Here is a 17,500-nt window from a genome sequence, read left to right on the forward strand (position 1 = left end):
ACTAAAACCTCAGGGGATGATAAAGTGGTGAATTAAAAAACCCAAGCGAGAGTATCAGAAAACATACCCTTCGGTCATAACAGGCTCTAAATAAAAAAGCCTTCATGAGATGGGTCAAGCTCTTCCCTTGCCTGTATGCCAGTAGAGACACTACAACTGCACCAGCATCACACGATCAGAATTTGGTCCAGAAACAATTTTCCACCATCCCGTTTCCTTCCTGAATAGGCCGGTTGTCACAAAACGTCACCGTTTTGACGGAATGGGAAAAAGCAGAAGAAATCCCATTATCCTCTCATTTACCATATTTTTGCCCGGCTCTTTCTGCTGGGCTGCCTTCATTATCTGCGACCTCAGGATGAGCACTTCTTCCTTCCGCACTTCCAGCTCCTCGTTGGCCGACTTCAGCTGATTCAGTAAGAGATTGTAACTGTCCTGAACGTCGTGGGAAGAGTTGTTCTGGGTTGCTCGCTCTGCGATAGCTTTCCTCAGCTCATTAAGTTCGTTTTTCAGCTTCTTGTTCTCCGACTCCAGCTCTTGTCTCTGGAAAACACCAAGCCATTACAAGATTTAGCTAAAGTGCCGAGCAACGCGTTGACTGCCTCATCTGCTTCTAAGATGCCTCTCGTGCTGATGATCCCAGCTGAACCATCAATTCCTGCCCAAATCAGCCTTCAGAAAAGATTTTTGCTGCAATCAATAGCCTGGTGCTATTTAATGTTACGTGGTGACACAGAGGAGAATTGGCATTATTCATTGACACCATTTTAAAACACAAAATCAACCCAGTAGAGAACCCAAACGCATTTTTTCCTCTCTGCCCCTTTTCCTTCTTGATCAAGAAATCACCACCAAACCCCACGATGCTTAATCCATTTCTGGCATTCCTTAGATAAGCCGCAAGGTGCAGTCTTACACGGCCCTTCCCATTGCCAACATCCCCTTGGGTTTGAATTCCCATTGCATCTTCCTTTGTCACCCAACCCGTAATTCTCCCCATCACGTTTGCAGTCGGAGGATTTTCCCTCCCCAGCATCTTGTCAGCTGCTGGCATTTGACAGACGGGGTCGACGCCGTCCAGGTTTTACGCCGACTGCTCCCCCCGAATAAAGACGCGTGAGCGTTGATGTTTCGCTGAGACAACTGAAGGGCTCGTTTGCTTTTTCACGACAGTAGAAGAGAGAGGAATAACAAATTCGGGCAGCTAGACAGCCTCTAGCTCGGTGTCTGGCTTCTGACTGACGTGGATTCCCCTTCCCCAGGGACCGAGCTCCGTGTGGATTCTCCAGCGTCTACAACAGCACAACCTCTCCCCCAGGAGATTCAGGTGCTTCTCTCTCCCCACTGCCTTCTGGCCCATCCCGCAGCTTTCTTGTTAACTACGGGATATCTACCTCATTAGCAGCTTTGGCTAATGAATCTGAAAGCGACTGGGGGGGGGATGGGGGCAGTTTATACAATTTATACAGAGTGTAGCTAGCACAGCTGTGCAAACCTTATTTCCATAGGAAACGGGTGTTACAATTATAAATCCTTACAAATTATAAATAGCAGCAGAGGTGTGAACAGAATAGCTGATCTGGCATCTGGACAGCCAGCCCGCTCCTGGCTGAGCAAACACCATCATTAACAGAGCATATTAAGGTACTTAATGCCATCTGTCATTAAAAAAAAATTGTAAGAAATCCATCTGATCCAGCAATTCCTCCACGTCCACATTAACCACGGCTCAAGCTTTTCAGCAAGGGTTTCTAAAAGAAGTTTGGAGAGCGTGTACACGATGGGAAACCTTCACCAAGAAGGGTTTAACTCTTGCTGGGTTCCTCAAGCGTTGACTCCCTTTGAACTCTTTTCTGGTCAATCTCAGACAGATGAAGGGGGAGAAGCAAGGCATTAACTGATTTCCTACCCAAATGGTTTTTGTTATTTGCTGGAGAAGCCTCGCTTGCTTTTTTTTTCTTGCAGGTCAGCCACACTCGTAACTCTACAGGCTGGTTGTAGGCATCTACAAGATGCCTAGATAGCAGCACTGGAAGGGTGAACCTACATAAATCTGAGGTTAGTGCTGCTGTGACAGCAATTTATCCCCTCTTCTATTTCTGGACCTTGACAGTAAAAAAAAAAAACACCCTTTATAGATGCTTATTTAGCGATGAGCTTACAAATTCAAGAACATCCCAGCTATGTGAGGAGTGAGAAATCAAACTATGTTTTCTGCTCCTTATAGGAGCACAAAGTCAGTGCAAGGACTTCTCGGTGCGTTGGTTCCCGCTCCCCCAGCCAGAAAAAGCAATCCAGAAAATACATTTTTCACTGAACTTTGTGTTGCACGTGCATAACTCTCGGTCACACCTGCCATCAGGATCTCCCCAGGAGAATAAACAAGGAGTTTCCCATCCTCCAGCCCTACTTTATGGCTAATCAAACGCCTGGCTGGGCACATTTTGGGACAGCAGCAACTAAAAACTCTATTTATCCATTAGACACATAATTAATGTCTGCTGTGAACATACCGGTGTTAACCCAAGTTTTTTACATTCCTTAGCAGCACTATTAAAAAAAAATACACCCCAATCCTTACACAAATGAGCCTCTCTAAGCAAAAACTGTGCCCCACTCCTTCCCCTCCACCAAAATCTGGACCAAGAACATGTCTGAAGCAGCTCAGGCTGCAAAACCCAAGCCCATGCAGCCATCCGCGAGCAGCAGCACCTTGTTTTCTCCTGCAAGGAGACCATTAAATATCCATCCACAGGAGGAATTCACCACGTGCAGCTTTTACACACCTCAGCCCAGCTCCTCCACATAAAAACTTTTTAAGCTGGCAACAGGGGAAAAATAAATTTGATTACACGTGACTCTCGAAGGAGCCGTGTATTTCTGAGATGCAAATTAGCAGGAGAAATGGATGCAAGAAGAGTGGAAGAGCTTTGCTATAGTCACAGAAGCACGTGTCGTGGAGGGAGGAGGGAGTTTTGAGGAGCACTCACAATTAGCTCTAAGTTATTTTTTCACTGCAGATGGGGACTTTATGCAGCATCCTATATTCAGAAGTGGAAAAAGGGCCGGTGAGCTGTATTTGCCTTTATTTTTTAGTGGTTTCTCTAAGATCAACCCATCTATAGGGAATGCAAAATCCTCTCCTTTAGGAATACGTTTCCTGCCACGATGTTGTTTGAAGGAACTGCTCCTGGCTTTTCTACAGTTCCTCCTAGACCAGAATTCACCCAGTGTGTTATACCCCAAACCCCACGTGCTACTCCTGGTCTGTGCAACTGCTGGCCTCAAGATACAACCCAGCAAGGAGTTGTGGTCAAGTGCCAGCTCATCCTTCCCAGCACACAGAATAAAAAGAGGAATTGCCAGAAAAGAGTGAGCAGGTCCACCAGAGTCCGTCTTTCTCTCGCAGAGCACTGTACGGATTTAAAGCAAGCTTTTAGAGCTGGTTGTTCATTTTTGCAACCTGCAGCTCATTCTCCTACAGCCACAGTGAGAACATCGCGCTGGAGATCCTTAAAAAACACCGTGCCGGAGATCCCTAAAGAGCTCTTGCAGTGCAACATCAGGGTTTTCCCCTTCCAACCTGCAACTTCACTTTGCTTTACAAGGTCGAGTCAAAGATCAGACTTAAAACCTTCACGGCCACGTTTAACCAACAGGGAGACACTTGGGCAATGATCCTAAAGCTCCTGCCATGCTTCTGCTCCAGCGGGCCGCGCAGAGGTACTAAGGAAACTCAGCAGGGCTTCCCTCAGCCACAAACAGCATGTCTGGCAAGTGCAACAAAAACAGCACGTTTCGAGCCTAAAAACTGGATGGACTAAGTGCCAGAAAAAGCTACTGCTAGAGGTATGCTCTTGGCGAGGGTTGAATGTATGTCCTTTCCATCTCTAATTTCTTTTGGTTGCTTTATTTTTCTCCCCAGTTCTTTTAAGGAGATGCAGACAGCAAAAAGGGGGTGTTATTGCTGTCAGATGGTTTAGTATGATGTTATCCTGGGTGACGTATGTTCCTTGTATTGCAACATTTGTTACGGGGACAGGGAGAGAAGAAGGATCTGAAATGCATGTTTGCACTACAAAAGAAAAAAATCCCTTACAAACCTATCTCAGAAGCTGGTTTTCCAAGGATCAGCAGGACACAAGAATTAATCTAACAGCCAAGCCACAATTTGGGTACAGATAGAGCAGGAGGACACGACACAGAGATGTTTTGAGAGGAGCCTAGCAGGTTTGGGTCGCTCTGTATGTCACAGGGAGAAAAGGAAGGAGGCAGACACGTAAGGATTTAGAGCCTGGGAAGGACACGGATTGCAGAGCAGGGCAAGAGCTTGGAGGACACAAGCTGCCTACGGCCAGCCAGCACTAAGTACGAGCTCCTTGCTCACCTTCAGACTGTTGTATGCAAAATCTTCATGGTCCGAAGCCATTTTGGTCTCCGTCTTGATTACCTGCAGGGGTTAAAGAGAGAAATTGGTATTAAAGAGCAGCCGGAGGAACTGAACTGGCTGAACCAGCCAGCTCAGCAAGAATAATGTTATTAATTGGCATTAGATGGAGTCCCAGCTCCACGTAGCAGGGGCTGGGGCTGCTTGGGGAGAAAATGGTTTCATCTCTTGTTAATATCTTGATAACTGTGGCTTATTGCAGCTTTCAAAGAATGACAGTCGCTGGGGGGATCGGTCGTCACCAAAGCAGCTGAAAGACAGGTTTTTAATCTGTCTCTGCAGCAAGAACGAGAGGCTGGGGAAGTTTCCCATTTCACACATTCCCTGCAAGCTGCTGGAGAGGATCAGCGGGAATATCTGGTGATCCAAGTGAATAATTGCCACCGAGGATTTTGTTGAGTCTCCTGTGTATCTGTTGACAAATGCAATAGATCTCACACTGAAGATAAATAAAATAATTGCCAAACAAAGCACCAGAAGCCCTGGATACTTCAATTATGCAACTAAGAGTGATGGCACTTGCGTGGTGTTTCATATAACAGCTATTTATTGCTTCAGGACCCCACAGGCACAGCCATCATCTCCCCACACATTGCCCTATAACGAAGCACAGAGCTCTGGTTACAGATGGCAGGGGAAAACCTACACACAAACTGCCATTAAAAGCTCCCTCCGTGCCATAAATTAGCTCGCTAATTTTCTAGAGAGATGAATTTTCAGATTTCAGTGACAAGTCAGGACCGAGACCTGCCTCTCAGTTACCATCAGGCTAATAGCAATTAGTAGCATCAGTAATAGCAATTTTGTTTGGTTTAAATGGCTTCCAGGCAAACTACCCAAAATATAGAAGGAGCTTTGTTTCCATAGGGGAGAAAGAACATATCAAAGGCAGCCCCCTGTCCTGCAATACAGAGGAAGGGAAAAATACACTCTGCTAGCAGCTATCTTGCTATTTCTGACTTATTGTACTATTTTAGCCTGCGACGAATCCCTGCCAGATGTGGTCACAAAAGCCACTGGAAGTGGGATTTGAAACGTGTTTTGGATTTCCACTGCCTCCCGAAGAACCCTTTGGAACGCTTTCTGTTCTATCTTTAGGCTCACTTGAGATACTGTCCTAAATGTGTTATAAGCATTTTGTCAGAAAAAAAAGCTCTTCTCCCATCTAATTGTCATCAGCTGCCAAAAAAAAAGTTCCTCTCCATTTCCCCGGTGGATTCTCTGCCTCTTTCCGTGACCTTGGTGCTCCCAAAACTCAGCTCCTACATCACGTGTCCTCAGGCAACCAAGGAGAGCCAGTTACAAACCTGAACTATTCCTACCAATTAAAAGGCATCTCTTACCTGGGCTTTCTTGCTTTCTTGCTCCTTCTTCTCCAGCTGGGTTTGCAGCTTCTTCCTCTCCTGCTCGAGCTCCCTCACTCGCTTCTGTAGCTTTAGGAAGAGGCTCATGTCCATGGCTGCTTTATCCATCCCAGCCTCCTGAAGAAGAAACCCTCTTTAAACGACTATTTTTAATGTCCCAGTTGACCCATTTTAATAAATTATTGATTATTGAATGTCCATTAGATAAGCTGGTTGCTTGAGGCCATAGTTAAAAAGATAAATACTTGTCTAGAAGGGGCTCAGGCATTTTTAATTAGCGGGCTTTTTTTGTTTGGTTGGTTTTAATTGGCTTCACCAAGAACATTTAATATTAGAGCATGGCCAATAGTGCTTGCTCGGGTATCATGCCAAAACCTAAAGCCACGGTTTATAAGATAAGGTTGACTTCACCAAATGCTCTCAGAGCTCCTCAGAAACACAAAAGTAACAGAAGAGCGGCCAGCAAAAGGAGCAGGGATGTTTGCAGGTGTGGTACATGGGACACAGAATATCACCCTTATTCCATGTGTCCCTTTTCCATAAATGTTCTCGAGTCATGAAAGTGGATTTTAAAATCAGCTTATTCTAGCAAACGTAAGCTAAGCATTTTTCCTTTTTCCACCTGATTCTTGACGGCCAGGGAATAATTTATGCTGCTCTTTTTCTGCATTAAGAGATTGCTGCTTACAGAAACCGTGCTGGCCAGCAAAGCATCCATAAAGATGCATCGGAATGAAAATGCTCAGGGCAAAGGGGCAATCAATTTCAGTAGCTTCGTGAAGAAGGATCACCGTAGAGATGTTTCCATCAATGCTAGTGTTAACCACACGTAGAGCTTACTGCTTCGATGAATTTTTGTCCGGCTTTACGCTGGTATGGGCAAAATAAGGTACTTCATTATTTTTAGAGCCCTACTTAGGTCTGACCTCACAAACGAGCAAGCATTTTCTCTAGCACTGCAACCCAGGCATCTCCCTCACAGCTAACAATTTATTTCAGGACTCAGGACTCGCCTCCTCCCACCCTTTTGCCCCGTTTGCCGTACCTCCACCTGCTGCATTACATCCTCGGTGTCTCCTATCTCAGAGGTGGAGATCGATGGATAATTAGAGTCAGACTCCAAGCTGCTCTGGTTGGATGGGTTTCTCCTGTGCCCCGGTGCTTGCTGTCAAGGAGCGATACGGATACACAACGCCTTCAGTGTTTAAGGAAGGATTCCTCACAAAGCACTGTTTCTTAGAGCAAATATTTGTGTACAGTAAGGTTACCTTCAAAACAGGCTCAACTGTCTCTATTTTCTAATTTCTGGTTCCTGTGTCCTACCACAACGCTCATATTAACACGCAGGCAAATGTTAAAATAAAATATAAAGGGATACAGAAGCTCACTTTAAAAATCCTGCATGAATTACAGGCTGCTCATGACACCAGATGCCTGTTAAGTGAGAACATGCAAAGCTGAGCTCAAGATTATTCTGTTCACAGTACCCTGTGGGGTTCCCTTTACATGCTCAGCCTTCCGCCTAACCCAGCAGCACTCTAACCATCAGCCCATTTTCAGCAGTTCTCCTAAAACTTCAGCAAAGCTGAATCTAAAAATGCTGCCTTTTGAAATTCTCATGCCTTGCTTTTGTTTTTTTTCAAATTCAACGCCCACTTGGCACGTGAACATCACCGAAACGAAACGCAAAACAAGATGCAGGTGCCAGCTTTTGCTGTGATTCACTGGTTTCTCCAAATTGTTAACAGAAAGTGTAAAAAGATCAACATCCTATTGCAAGACACATGCATGGTTTGGCTTCAGCGTGGACATTTGGTCTTAGAAACCTCAAGCCCAAACTATACGACAATGTCAGCTCTGCCACGTGTTTTGGGGATGAGTGAGCCACGTTATCCAAGCACCAACACGATGGCCAGGACAGAAGAGAATAATTTCAGCTTCATTACCTTTATAATGGTCATTTCGTCCCGCAAGTTGTCGTATCTCTGCTCCAGCCTCGAATACTCTTTTATCAGGTTCTGGTAACGCGACCTCTCCTCCTCCAGCTCTTTCTTCATCTGGATATTTTCCTCAGCTGTGCTTCGTGCAAATTCGTCTTCAAAATAAGAAACAACAACAGTGAATCGTGCTCTTCATCTCTGAAAGGAACTTCTTGTAAACATGTGCAATAACGTTGACTAATTAACAAAACGCTCTCTGCCAAGAAGCTTTAAAATACATACGAGCATTTGTTAGTAGTTAAAGACTTATCATTTAAATCCTGTTCCTTGCTATTTGGAACAGCTCCGGCTCTTCTGCAAGGCTCAGCCATGCCACCTCCAGCTCCCACAGGCTGGTCATAAACCCACTTGCAAACAGACTAGCACAGTACAGAAATATATTGATGTTTAAGAAGTGCCTTTGGTGCTCGCTGCATTTAAAGACTTCTCTGCCTGCTTTTTCCCACCACCAGATTTGGCATAGGAAGAAATCAACAGCAGCATCTTTTTTCTCGTGTAATCATCAACCACTTACCATGGCAAGGCTGCGGGCTTAAGACTATTTTATATTAAAATTCATTTCTTTGTTGAAAAACTCCCCTTTGGAAGCAAATCTACTCCTTTCCCCTTTTTGAGAAAACAGGCAAGTGTAAGTCCATGAAAAACAGTAAGAAGAGAGACACCAGCATCTAACAGATGGCACCGTTTTTATTGAACACATAGGAGCCCAAAGTAAGTCTAAGCCAGAAGCATGAATGCTCCCTTTCCTGCTCTGCTGGGATCAAGTTGAGGTCCCTAATCATTTTCAACGTTCGTTATCCACTTCAAAATACCCAACCTCCACACAGCAGAAAGGGCAGGCTTCTCCCTGGGAGCACTTTATTTCACGCACCCGATGGAAACCCCGGGTATTGGGGGTGATGAGGTTCGTCTGTGCCCACGCTTGTCAAAAACGTACTGGAAAGCTTCAGACGGCCACTGCCTTACTCTGAACGGTGCCTTCTACATCCAGAGAAACAGGCACAGAAACCACCAAGCCATAAACCTTTTTTCTTACCTTCAGACTGGCACAGGATTCTGCTGTTCAGCTCCTCTTTCTCCTGCTTCAGGAGGGCGTTTTCTTCTTCCAGGTCGGAGATACGCTGCGGAACAAGGCAAAAATTACTGCTTGCACACGGGCCAGCTTGCATCCGTATTACAAGATTAAAGTCACTTTACACCACTGCAGAAGCTCCAGGTCAGTGAGGCATGGTGTGTGCTTTGCACTTCAACTATTAACACCACCAATTGCCTAGCAAAAAGTAATGAAAACTGGAACTGAATCCTGCTAAACAGTTTGTTTGTGTGTTTGTTTTTTTTTTTTTCCTTTTTTTACTGCTTCTTTATTTAAAATGAAGGGAAACGATGCCACTTGTCACCTAACAGCAACACTGGGCTGAGGCTGACAGCAACCTATGCTGTAATTTTGTTCATCCTCACAAATTTTGATGCATTCACTAGCGTCATCTTGAGACACAAAAGCATTACCGAGTGGGACACGCTGCTGCAGTTAAGCAGGATGATTCTGGTGCTGTCAGGAACGAGAACAAGCTCACACCCCATTGTAACGCCATCCCCACGCCTGCTCCATCACATCACACAGCCACAGCTACACAAGGCAGAGGAATCTCGAGATGCCGGCGATAAACAACGCTGTACACACCATAATAAAAGTTTTCACTGCCCACAAGTAATAATTTTGCTGTCACCAGTAGATAAATTACATAGGCAGCCTAGCTGGCACGCATCCCTAGCGCAGACTTCAGTCTTCTACACAAGCATGCTCAGATCAAGGTATTTTATCAAACGTTTATATGTCAGATACGTCGTAATGGCGAAGGTAAAAACACAAACTATTTTGGTGTAAATCGTGCCTGAGGCAGTCATATCCATGCAAAGAAATTGGAAGATCCCACTGCCTCTTTCTCTCTGATCCATTCATTTGTTCTGTGACTACGATTTCATGCATCTCTATGTGCAGTAGGAAAGCTGGAGACTGAAAACGCAACGAGAAAGTGAAAACATTTTAAGGTATGCAAAAATCCTGTTTTTTTAAATGGTCTGAACCGAGCCATGATTTTCATCATGATTTTTGCACCAACAACTTAACGATATCCCCTCATTCGTGTACCACTTCGAATAAATACCCTAGCAGCTGTTAGGTCAGCTTTGATGTCTTCAAGTGCAGAAGAATTCTTAAAAGAAAGAAAAAAATCGAAAACAATCATAACACAGAGAAGGAAAGGAAAACCGATGCTGCAATAGGACAGCAAAGAACTCGATTCATTTATCCCAGCAGGGAAAAGCTAAGGGATGATGGGATTATTCTACAAGTGTTCTTTAGTAGGTGCTGATAATGAACTCTCTTATCCAGAAGACAAAGTTATGATGATCAGAAGACAAAACTGGACAAAAAGTTGGACTCTTTTTGACTGTGCTGGCAGAGCTGCACAGCTTTTCCCCAGAGCCCTGCTGCGACACCGGTGCCTTCTGCACTTCCTGCTCATCTTTCTGTGTTAAACCGATCATTGAAGGTGCTTCAGATCCAACGGGATCCGTAAAGAGGTGGCTGCTTTGAAGAACTCCTGTGGAAGATGTTCAGCACTAATGATGGCTTCAGCTTTTATTTAAATGCCTATGCTGGAAGCACCTGTTTGGCTCTGATACCGTCATCCTCTCCTCACGAGATGAGGTATTTAGGACTTTCCTAATAAAATTCCTGAGCAGGTTTTAAACCATCTCTCCTCCAGGGTCTGGACCTCCAGCTCTGAGATCCAGCCTTTGAGCATCACCTTTGCAACCATTCCGGCGCAGGACCACAAACCCGCTCGCCCCCTGCCTCCCACTGCCAGCCATTTCCAGGGCACCTCTGGCACGAAAAGCATTTCTTAGAGCAAAGCAGTCGCCGCAGCGTTTCCCTGGCAGTTTCTGAGGTCTTCCCACTGCTGAAGGGAGCAATTGGAAGCTCATGTCAAAGCTGGGAGCCTGCACTCCTCAGTAGAAATGGAAACAACTGCTATGGTTTATAATTAAACCATTTGTTGACGTGGCAAACTACATAGTATTTACTCAGCCATGGGCACTTCTGCAAGAAGGGCAAGCTTTTGCTTTGTTTTTGTGCTTTTTGAAAGCATCTCCTCAGTTGTTAAAACAGCCTTTCTCCCCAGTGCTGGAGGGGGATTTGCTATTGAGAACAAAGAGAAGCCGGTTTTCCCCAGCTGCATCACCTTCAAAATAAAACATCCTTTCAGGCTCTAAAAGCCTGGGCTGCAGCCAGCCAACAAACCGAGCCCCGGGACAAAAAAGGATCCTTTTGCTTGGTGTCGGAGAGGAGAAAATCACTGAGTCCACACCTCCCAACGTGGGGGCAATGCACAAGCACACATGCGAAAAGGGCCCTCAAAGGGAGGTGGTCCCTAATCCAAGATCTTTTTCCCCACCTCAAAGCAACTCACCTTGAGGTTGTCACGAGAAAAGCCATGTTGTGGAATAACAATTGCAGAAGGATCGTTCATTTAACTCGAGCAGTCACAAATATTTGCAGCAGGAAACTAAAGCCACACCTCAGGTGACAAGCATGGCTGTGAAGGTTTTTCAGAATGAACCTGGCCAGCGAAGTAATTCAGGGTAAAATGTGCATTTGGGCTTTTTGCTTGAAAAAAAAACAAACCTTCCACGCTGAATTCTCTTTCTCCCAGTTGAAGGATTTCTCTCCTGTTTGAAGGATAGGAAACTAAGTCTCTCCCCTTCAGATCTGCAAAGCTTTCACCTGCGTGACCACCTGCAAGAGACCTGCACAAGACAGGACATGACAAACACACGCACCTTTCTGAGTAGATCTTTCTCCTTCACGTAGCTGTCTTCCACCACCTTCCTCTCGCCGTGGGCTTTTTCCAGCTCCAGCCGGAGGTGCTCCATCTCTTCCCGCAAGCTGACGAGCTGGTTGCCGTCACCCTGCTGGCTCTGCTGATACTGCTCCAGCTCCTTCTTCAGCTTCTCCACCTCGGAGGAGTGGGCAGACGTGAGCGTAGAGAGCTGCTCGTTCAGAAGTTTGTATTCCTTGTTCTGCGGCCGGCGTCCCAAAAAGGAGAAAGCAATACCATCAGCAAGATCCAGCCAAAAAATACAATCTGTCTTTTAAAGTTTTCTTTTTGAAAGGTTTCAGTAGTTTTAAAGGACCGGGCTCGTGCCACTGTATGGAAGGCTCGTGCCACGTGGAGGCTTAGGAAAAGTGGAGGTGAAGAAGTCAGAAGACAAAATAGTTAAAAATTACACATTTTTGGCATTTTTTTTCCTTTTCCTTACAAAAAATAAATTAATAAAACTCAATAGACTACAGAATTCCTGGCACACGATTTTTAACTGGCCAGGACAAGCAGCAAAGACACAGATCTTAAGCTACCTCTTCTTCCTCTTTCCAAATATTCACTGGAGTCAAGTAAGAACAAAAACTCAAGTGCAAAAAGTACTCTGCAACAGAGCCAAAGGCTCCCGTTAGTCCCAGCACAACAGAGCTTTCAAAGAACCGTGCAGCCTGGTTAAGAAAAGCAAACATGAAAGTAGAGAGTTTTATCTTCCAGGTCTACACAGGTTCTTCTGATCATCCGTACGTGCTTCAGTCCCCGTCCCACCCCTTGAGCAAAGGTGCTGGAGCAAAAGCCCCTTGGCCCCTGGGATATATCCCAATATACCCCCTTCTCGCTGGGATATTCTCTAGGAAAACAGATTTAATCCTTCCTTGTGTGTGCAATAGTCCCTCACATGATTTAGAAACTGAATTAAGCAGGCCCAGCGTATGAGCAGTGGCTGATATAGGATAATAGGTTTTAATATTTTCGGAGAAAGATCTTTTCTGCTTCAGGGGCACACCGAGCACGGTGTATCTCTATCCATGCATGAGCTAAAGAGGCAGAAATAGAAACGTTTTCTTCCACGGCTAGTCAGATAAGGGTACAACTGCAGCTCTGCGGGTTACCTGCAATGTATTTTCTTAAAACTTAATGGGTATTTGAAAAGGTCGTGTTTATAGATTAGCAAAGACTGAAATAGGGGTAACTTCAGGGAAAATATGCTACAACAAACTCCCTGCTGCCAGGAAACAAAATCCAACGCGCTGAAATTAAATTCTACTGCAGCGATGCTCATTAGCACCTCCAAAGCATCGCAGGGAAACCTGTCAGCCCTGAAACGAGGGTTAAAATTAGCTCACTGGACAGGCCGTCAGGAGTAATAATACTGAGCGGTAATGCTTTCCTGCAGAAGCTACACAGAAAGCATCGAAGTACCTCCTTCAAAACCGTCTGCAGAGATTGAGGGAGACGGCGACGAGCCCCGGCCCGTTATTTCTGCCTCCTTAAAATCCCCCCGTGTCTCCTTCCCTTTCTGCTGCTTTCACAGCCCTCCCCGGGAAAGCCAACCTTAACCAAAGATTAAGTCGTAATTAATTCCACCTTTAAACGAAGCACAGTCGTATCAAAGAGATTTCTGGTACACAGGTGTACAGAAAACCCTATGCCCAAGTTTTTCCTCTTCTTAGCTACAGTTCTGCAAGTGCCTAAGCAAGCGAGCAGGCATTTTAAACTTAAACACCGCAGTTTAAATGTCAGACTACTGCGGTGCACACGTTGTGGCCAATTAATACAAGCAAGGAAAGCGGCCAGCAGCAATGCGAATCCCCAAGTGGCCTGACTCTGCAGTATCCCAGCCAACGCACAGTCATTTTTCATCTTCTTCATCGCAGGACCTCTCCTTCATACGGGGATGGGAGAGATTTAAGGCTGCAAGGAAACTGAGCGTGATGTGTGTGGGTTCCTGACACATCCTAATTGTCCAGCGTGTTTCCAAGCTGCTGGCTTGGAGTTTCAAGCAACAGTTTTCCAAGTTTCCTGATTTTATCTTCCTTCTGGGCAGCTCGCACAACCCTTATCACACAACTTGTGCAGCTTACTGAGCGTGCTCATCAGACGTGAAATGGAGACCCAAGAGCCAAGTGGCATCCATGGTGGCACCCCACCCCTACAAATATCTGGCCAGCAGCAGGAGAAGGCTGCTACCGGCACGTTGTCCTCCCCAGACCTTGCGGGAAGACAAAATCCATCCCAGAAACGGACAACGGAGGCGCAAAGAGGAAGCAGGCCCGCACCTGCCCCAGCGCGGCTCGGGACGTACCTGCTCGTCAATCTTCCTCTGAAGCTGGACCACTTTGTTCTCCATGCCAATGTTGAGCTTCTTCAGGTGCTGCGCCGAGCGGGCCTCGATCTTCAGCGCCTTCAGCTGCTGCCTGGCCTTCCTGCGCCGGTAGTAGCACTGCAGGACGATGGTGGCACCTCTGATCCGTCGGAAGCGGGTGCGGGCCAGCCAGCCGCGGGCGTACTTCTGGAGGATGGTGGCTTTGTGCTCCGCGAGGACCTTGAAAACACAGGCAACGAGAAATCAGGGGAGAAAAGGCACCCACAAGGTCGCAGCGGTCCTTGTCTGGCTGCGGCGTGGCACCCAACACTTCCCAAATTCCTTCAAAAGGATTTTCCCTCCAAGTAGGAGCATCCCGGTAGGTGCTGAAGGTGATGGCTGGAGACAGTGGCTTTTATTTTGCATTCTCCTTTATACCAGGAAGGAATACTTCAATTCCCTGTCCTACAGGATTTCCACAGACACCGAGTCCTCTCTTAGAAGCCACCCTGCTTGAATGAGTCAAGACCCACTTGGCCTTGAAACAAGAGGGTATATAGGATCCTGGTTGGTGACTAGGGGACATCTGTGCTCACATACTTCACGGACCACCTAGAAATAGTGCACAGATCCACAGGACCCATAGCTAGCAAATCACCTAGCCATTACTAGGCACCAATGTAGCAATAAGCATACCATACCTTCATCATCAGCTATAACTCACACCAGAACAGGTTGTGATATTTTATGAGTTCCATCTCTGCATTAAAATAATTTCTGCTGCAGATAAATGCTGCCCTGGTGGTTTTCTCATCACGCGGATAACCTTCAAGCAAAACCCCGGGGACCTTTCATTTTGGTCTGCAGCCAGCGTTCTTGCATGATTTGATTTCTAGAAACTTGCACCGGGTTTTGTGAGATTTCTGGCACTTGTGCATTGTATTTCTCTGCAAAATTTTACAGCAGCTTTTTCAGTAGGTGGCTGTTCAACTCTCCTCCCTCAAACGGAAGGCTAATATTTTAGAGAGACAACAGCACGTTAATAACTTTCTCCTGTTGATTTATACTGCAGTATTACGAGGAAAGAAATATCAGGAGAATTTCGAGATTATGAGACACCTTGCTGTTAGTAGTTTGGGATAAGTTGCATCATAAAAGGTACCACATCAGCTTCTTCTTACAAATCTTTTGTTTCACCTTAAGACTTTGTCTGCGTTAGAAAATTTTAAATTAGAATAAAGGGATTGTGCGAATTTAGGATGCAGCAGGAGTTGCTCTGAAATGAGATTTTATGTCTCCAAACTTGGCGCTCTTACAGATGGAGCTACCTGGGGGTGGCCCAAAAGGCAGAAAACACCCAAGTGCATTTACCTGGGGACCTCCGCCAGCCTGACGGCAAAGATTTTGTAGGCACTGGGCTTGTCCTGACTCCAGGGAGCAACACCTGCAGCTCTGCATCTGCTGCCAGGCACCCACCTGAACCAGCACCTCTATCCAGGTGCTCCGGAGGTGAAGGATGCTCAGGTTTGAGACGCCTGACCATCAGCCAGCTTCTACACCATGTTAAAATTTTGGGTTGTCTTGAATCCCAGACAATTTTTTAAGAGCTGGAACAGCTGCCTCCCCTGCAGAGGCTTCTGATTTGAAAAAGAGATGCTGAAAAAGCAACGGCAGCACAAATTTCTGATCGCCAGCACCCCAACTGCTCTGTTTTGGAGGACATCCCTGATGTGGGTCACCAGGTGTCCAGGTAACCCCATCATCTCCAGGAGCAGGCTCTCCCCTCCTGGCCTCTGATTTCAAGCATCCCCGTGACCACCCAATGAGGCATAACAAGACTCGGTGACTACCAACGTAAAGCTGGATCTGAAGAGTGGGCAGAGGATTTCCCAAAGCCGTTCTCAGTTTCTGCACAGCGATGGTCTGTCACGGTAACACCGACTGTCATCAAACCTCTACTGCTGTGCTTCCAGCTCCTGGCTAAATGCGGGAAGCTAATGAAGAGAAACGATTAAAGAGATTTCTGTCGATAAACGACTTGTCACTTTCAATGACAGACCCCACCAGTCTTCCTGCCGTACTGGAAAAGGCACCTGCAGCATGGCTCCGACACAACTTCTGCTTGACAGGGAAGTTTTTGCCGAGCACGGGTTGGATCAAATGACATTTCCAGATTTCCACAATGCCTTCTGGCATTTGTGTGACTAACTTCATTTAGCTTCTCCTCGGAGGTGCCGCTGCCAAAATCATTTTTTGCTTGCGCAGCTTTAAATGGCAGTGCTTGCCATCAATGTGTGCGCTCCAGAAACACCTGAGGCGGTCGGCTTATTAAAACATCAAAACGTCCCCTGTAAATGAATCGCTGTGCTATGCCGTGGAGGCAAATACAAAGGATTTTCCTACTCGTTTCTAATGCAAAGCCAGTCTGCGGAGTCCTACCTGGCGATAAATCCTCCTGACAAACATGCCCCGAGCGAAAGCCTGGATGGTGATGGTCGCCTTGCGGACCCTCTGGAAAGCTCGGTGGATGCGCAGCATTCGGTATTGCTTCTGCAAGGTGATAGCAGCTCTCGTCCTCCTCAGGTGCTCCGCAAGTCTGCAAAGCATGGGGAAAAGGTTAGGAATAAGACTAAAACTCCCCATATTGTTGTCACAAAAGTATTAAACCTTATGGTGAGAAAGACCTTTTGTCCCAAAGTAGCTTGGAGAGAGACCATCCCAGCAGTAAGGCTAAGAAAAGAGAAGCTGATAGCATGTCTCCGTTAGGATAACGGGAACTCGTATGCAATCAGACAACGTTCACGGCTCCTGGGAGCACTCGAACCAGAAATCACACACCTCGTTATTCCTCAACAGCATTAAAAACAAACATTTTCCAGCTTTTCCCTTAGGTTTGAACTCTCTGCATGAAATACTCAAGCCAATCGACGCCCAGGTTGCCTCCACCACTTCCGGAACCATAAAACACGAGTGTTGCGCTGGGTATCTACCAGCTCCAGGAAAACTGCAGCAAATTGATCTGACATTTAAACCGGTGTGCACTGGTTTGGCAACATTCATGAGCAGAACCCCAAGCAATTCATACAGAGTAAATAATGAGGGATGTGGTCAGCTCCGCGACGTGCTGCTCCCATTCTCCGACTGAATTCGTGTTCAATTCGCTGTTACACAGGTTAATAAACGCCCATAAAACCTCCATTTAATCTGATAATTAGCTTGTTTTGCCGAATTTATGATTCATTTATTGCTCTCAGCATGAAGGATTTTATAGGTATTTGAGCCACTTTTGCATTTTGTAAAATGCCTTGCAAACCTAAAAGAGCCGTATCAGATCGGCCATATATCCTTCTTCGAGATGGTTTCTCATTAGGACCCACTGAACCAGAGCTTGCTGATGTGGAGGCGGAATGGTCTGCTTCCAAGCAGAGGAGAAAGAAGTTATCCCAATGGCATTCTTCTCTATGAAACAAACTGATTAGCCATGTTGGAGAAACAACGCAGCA

The 17,500-nt window shown here is 46.0% G+C and overlaps 1 protein-coding gene across 4 annotated transcripts in view; it reads right to left on the reverse strand.

Annotated features, from left to right (window-relative positions):
• The window catches only part of LOC310889063 (unconventional myosin-Vb-like), an 85,406-nt gene that overhangs the window by 14,883 nt on the left and 53,023 nt on the right, over window positions 1-17,500 (reverse strand). For all 4 annotated transcript variants that reach the window (XM_083816060.1, XM_083816063.1, XM_083816061.1 and 1 more), the window contains 9 exons: window positions 16,437-16,593; window positions 13,998-14,237; window positions 11,655-11,894; window positions 8,848-8,932; window positions 7,758-7,906; window positions 6,857-6,976; window positions 5,791-5,928; window positions 4,388-4,450; window positions 304-543 (listed from right to left, as the gene is read on the reverse strand). In XM_083816060.1, coding sequence (XP_083672186.1) covers window positions 304-543; window positions 4,388-4,450; window positions 5,791-5,928; window positions 6,857-6,976; window positions 7,758-7,906; window positions 8,848-8,932; window positions 11,655-11,894; window positions 13,998-14,237; window positions 16,437-16,593 — 1,432 coding nt within the window. The remainder of the gene's footprint in view (window positions 1-303; window positions 544-4,387; window positions 4,451-5,790; window positions 5,929-6,856; window positions 6,977-7,757; window positions 7,907-8,847; window positions 8,933-11,654; window positions 11,895-13,997; window positions 14,238-16,436; window positions 16,594-17,500) is intronic.

Source organism: Anser anser (assembly GCF_964211835.1).
Source record: "Anser anser genome assembly, chromosome: Z".
Lineage (NCBI taxonomy): Eukaryota > Metazoa > Chordata > Aves > Anseriformes > Anatidae > Anser > Anser anser.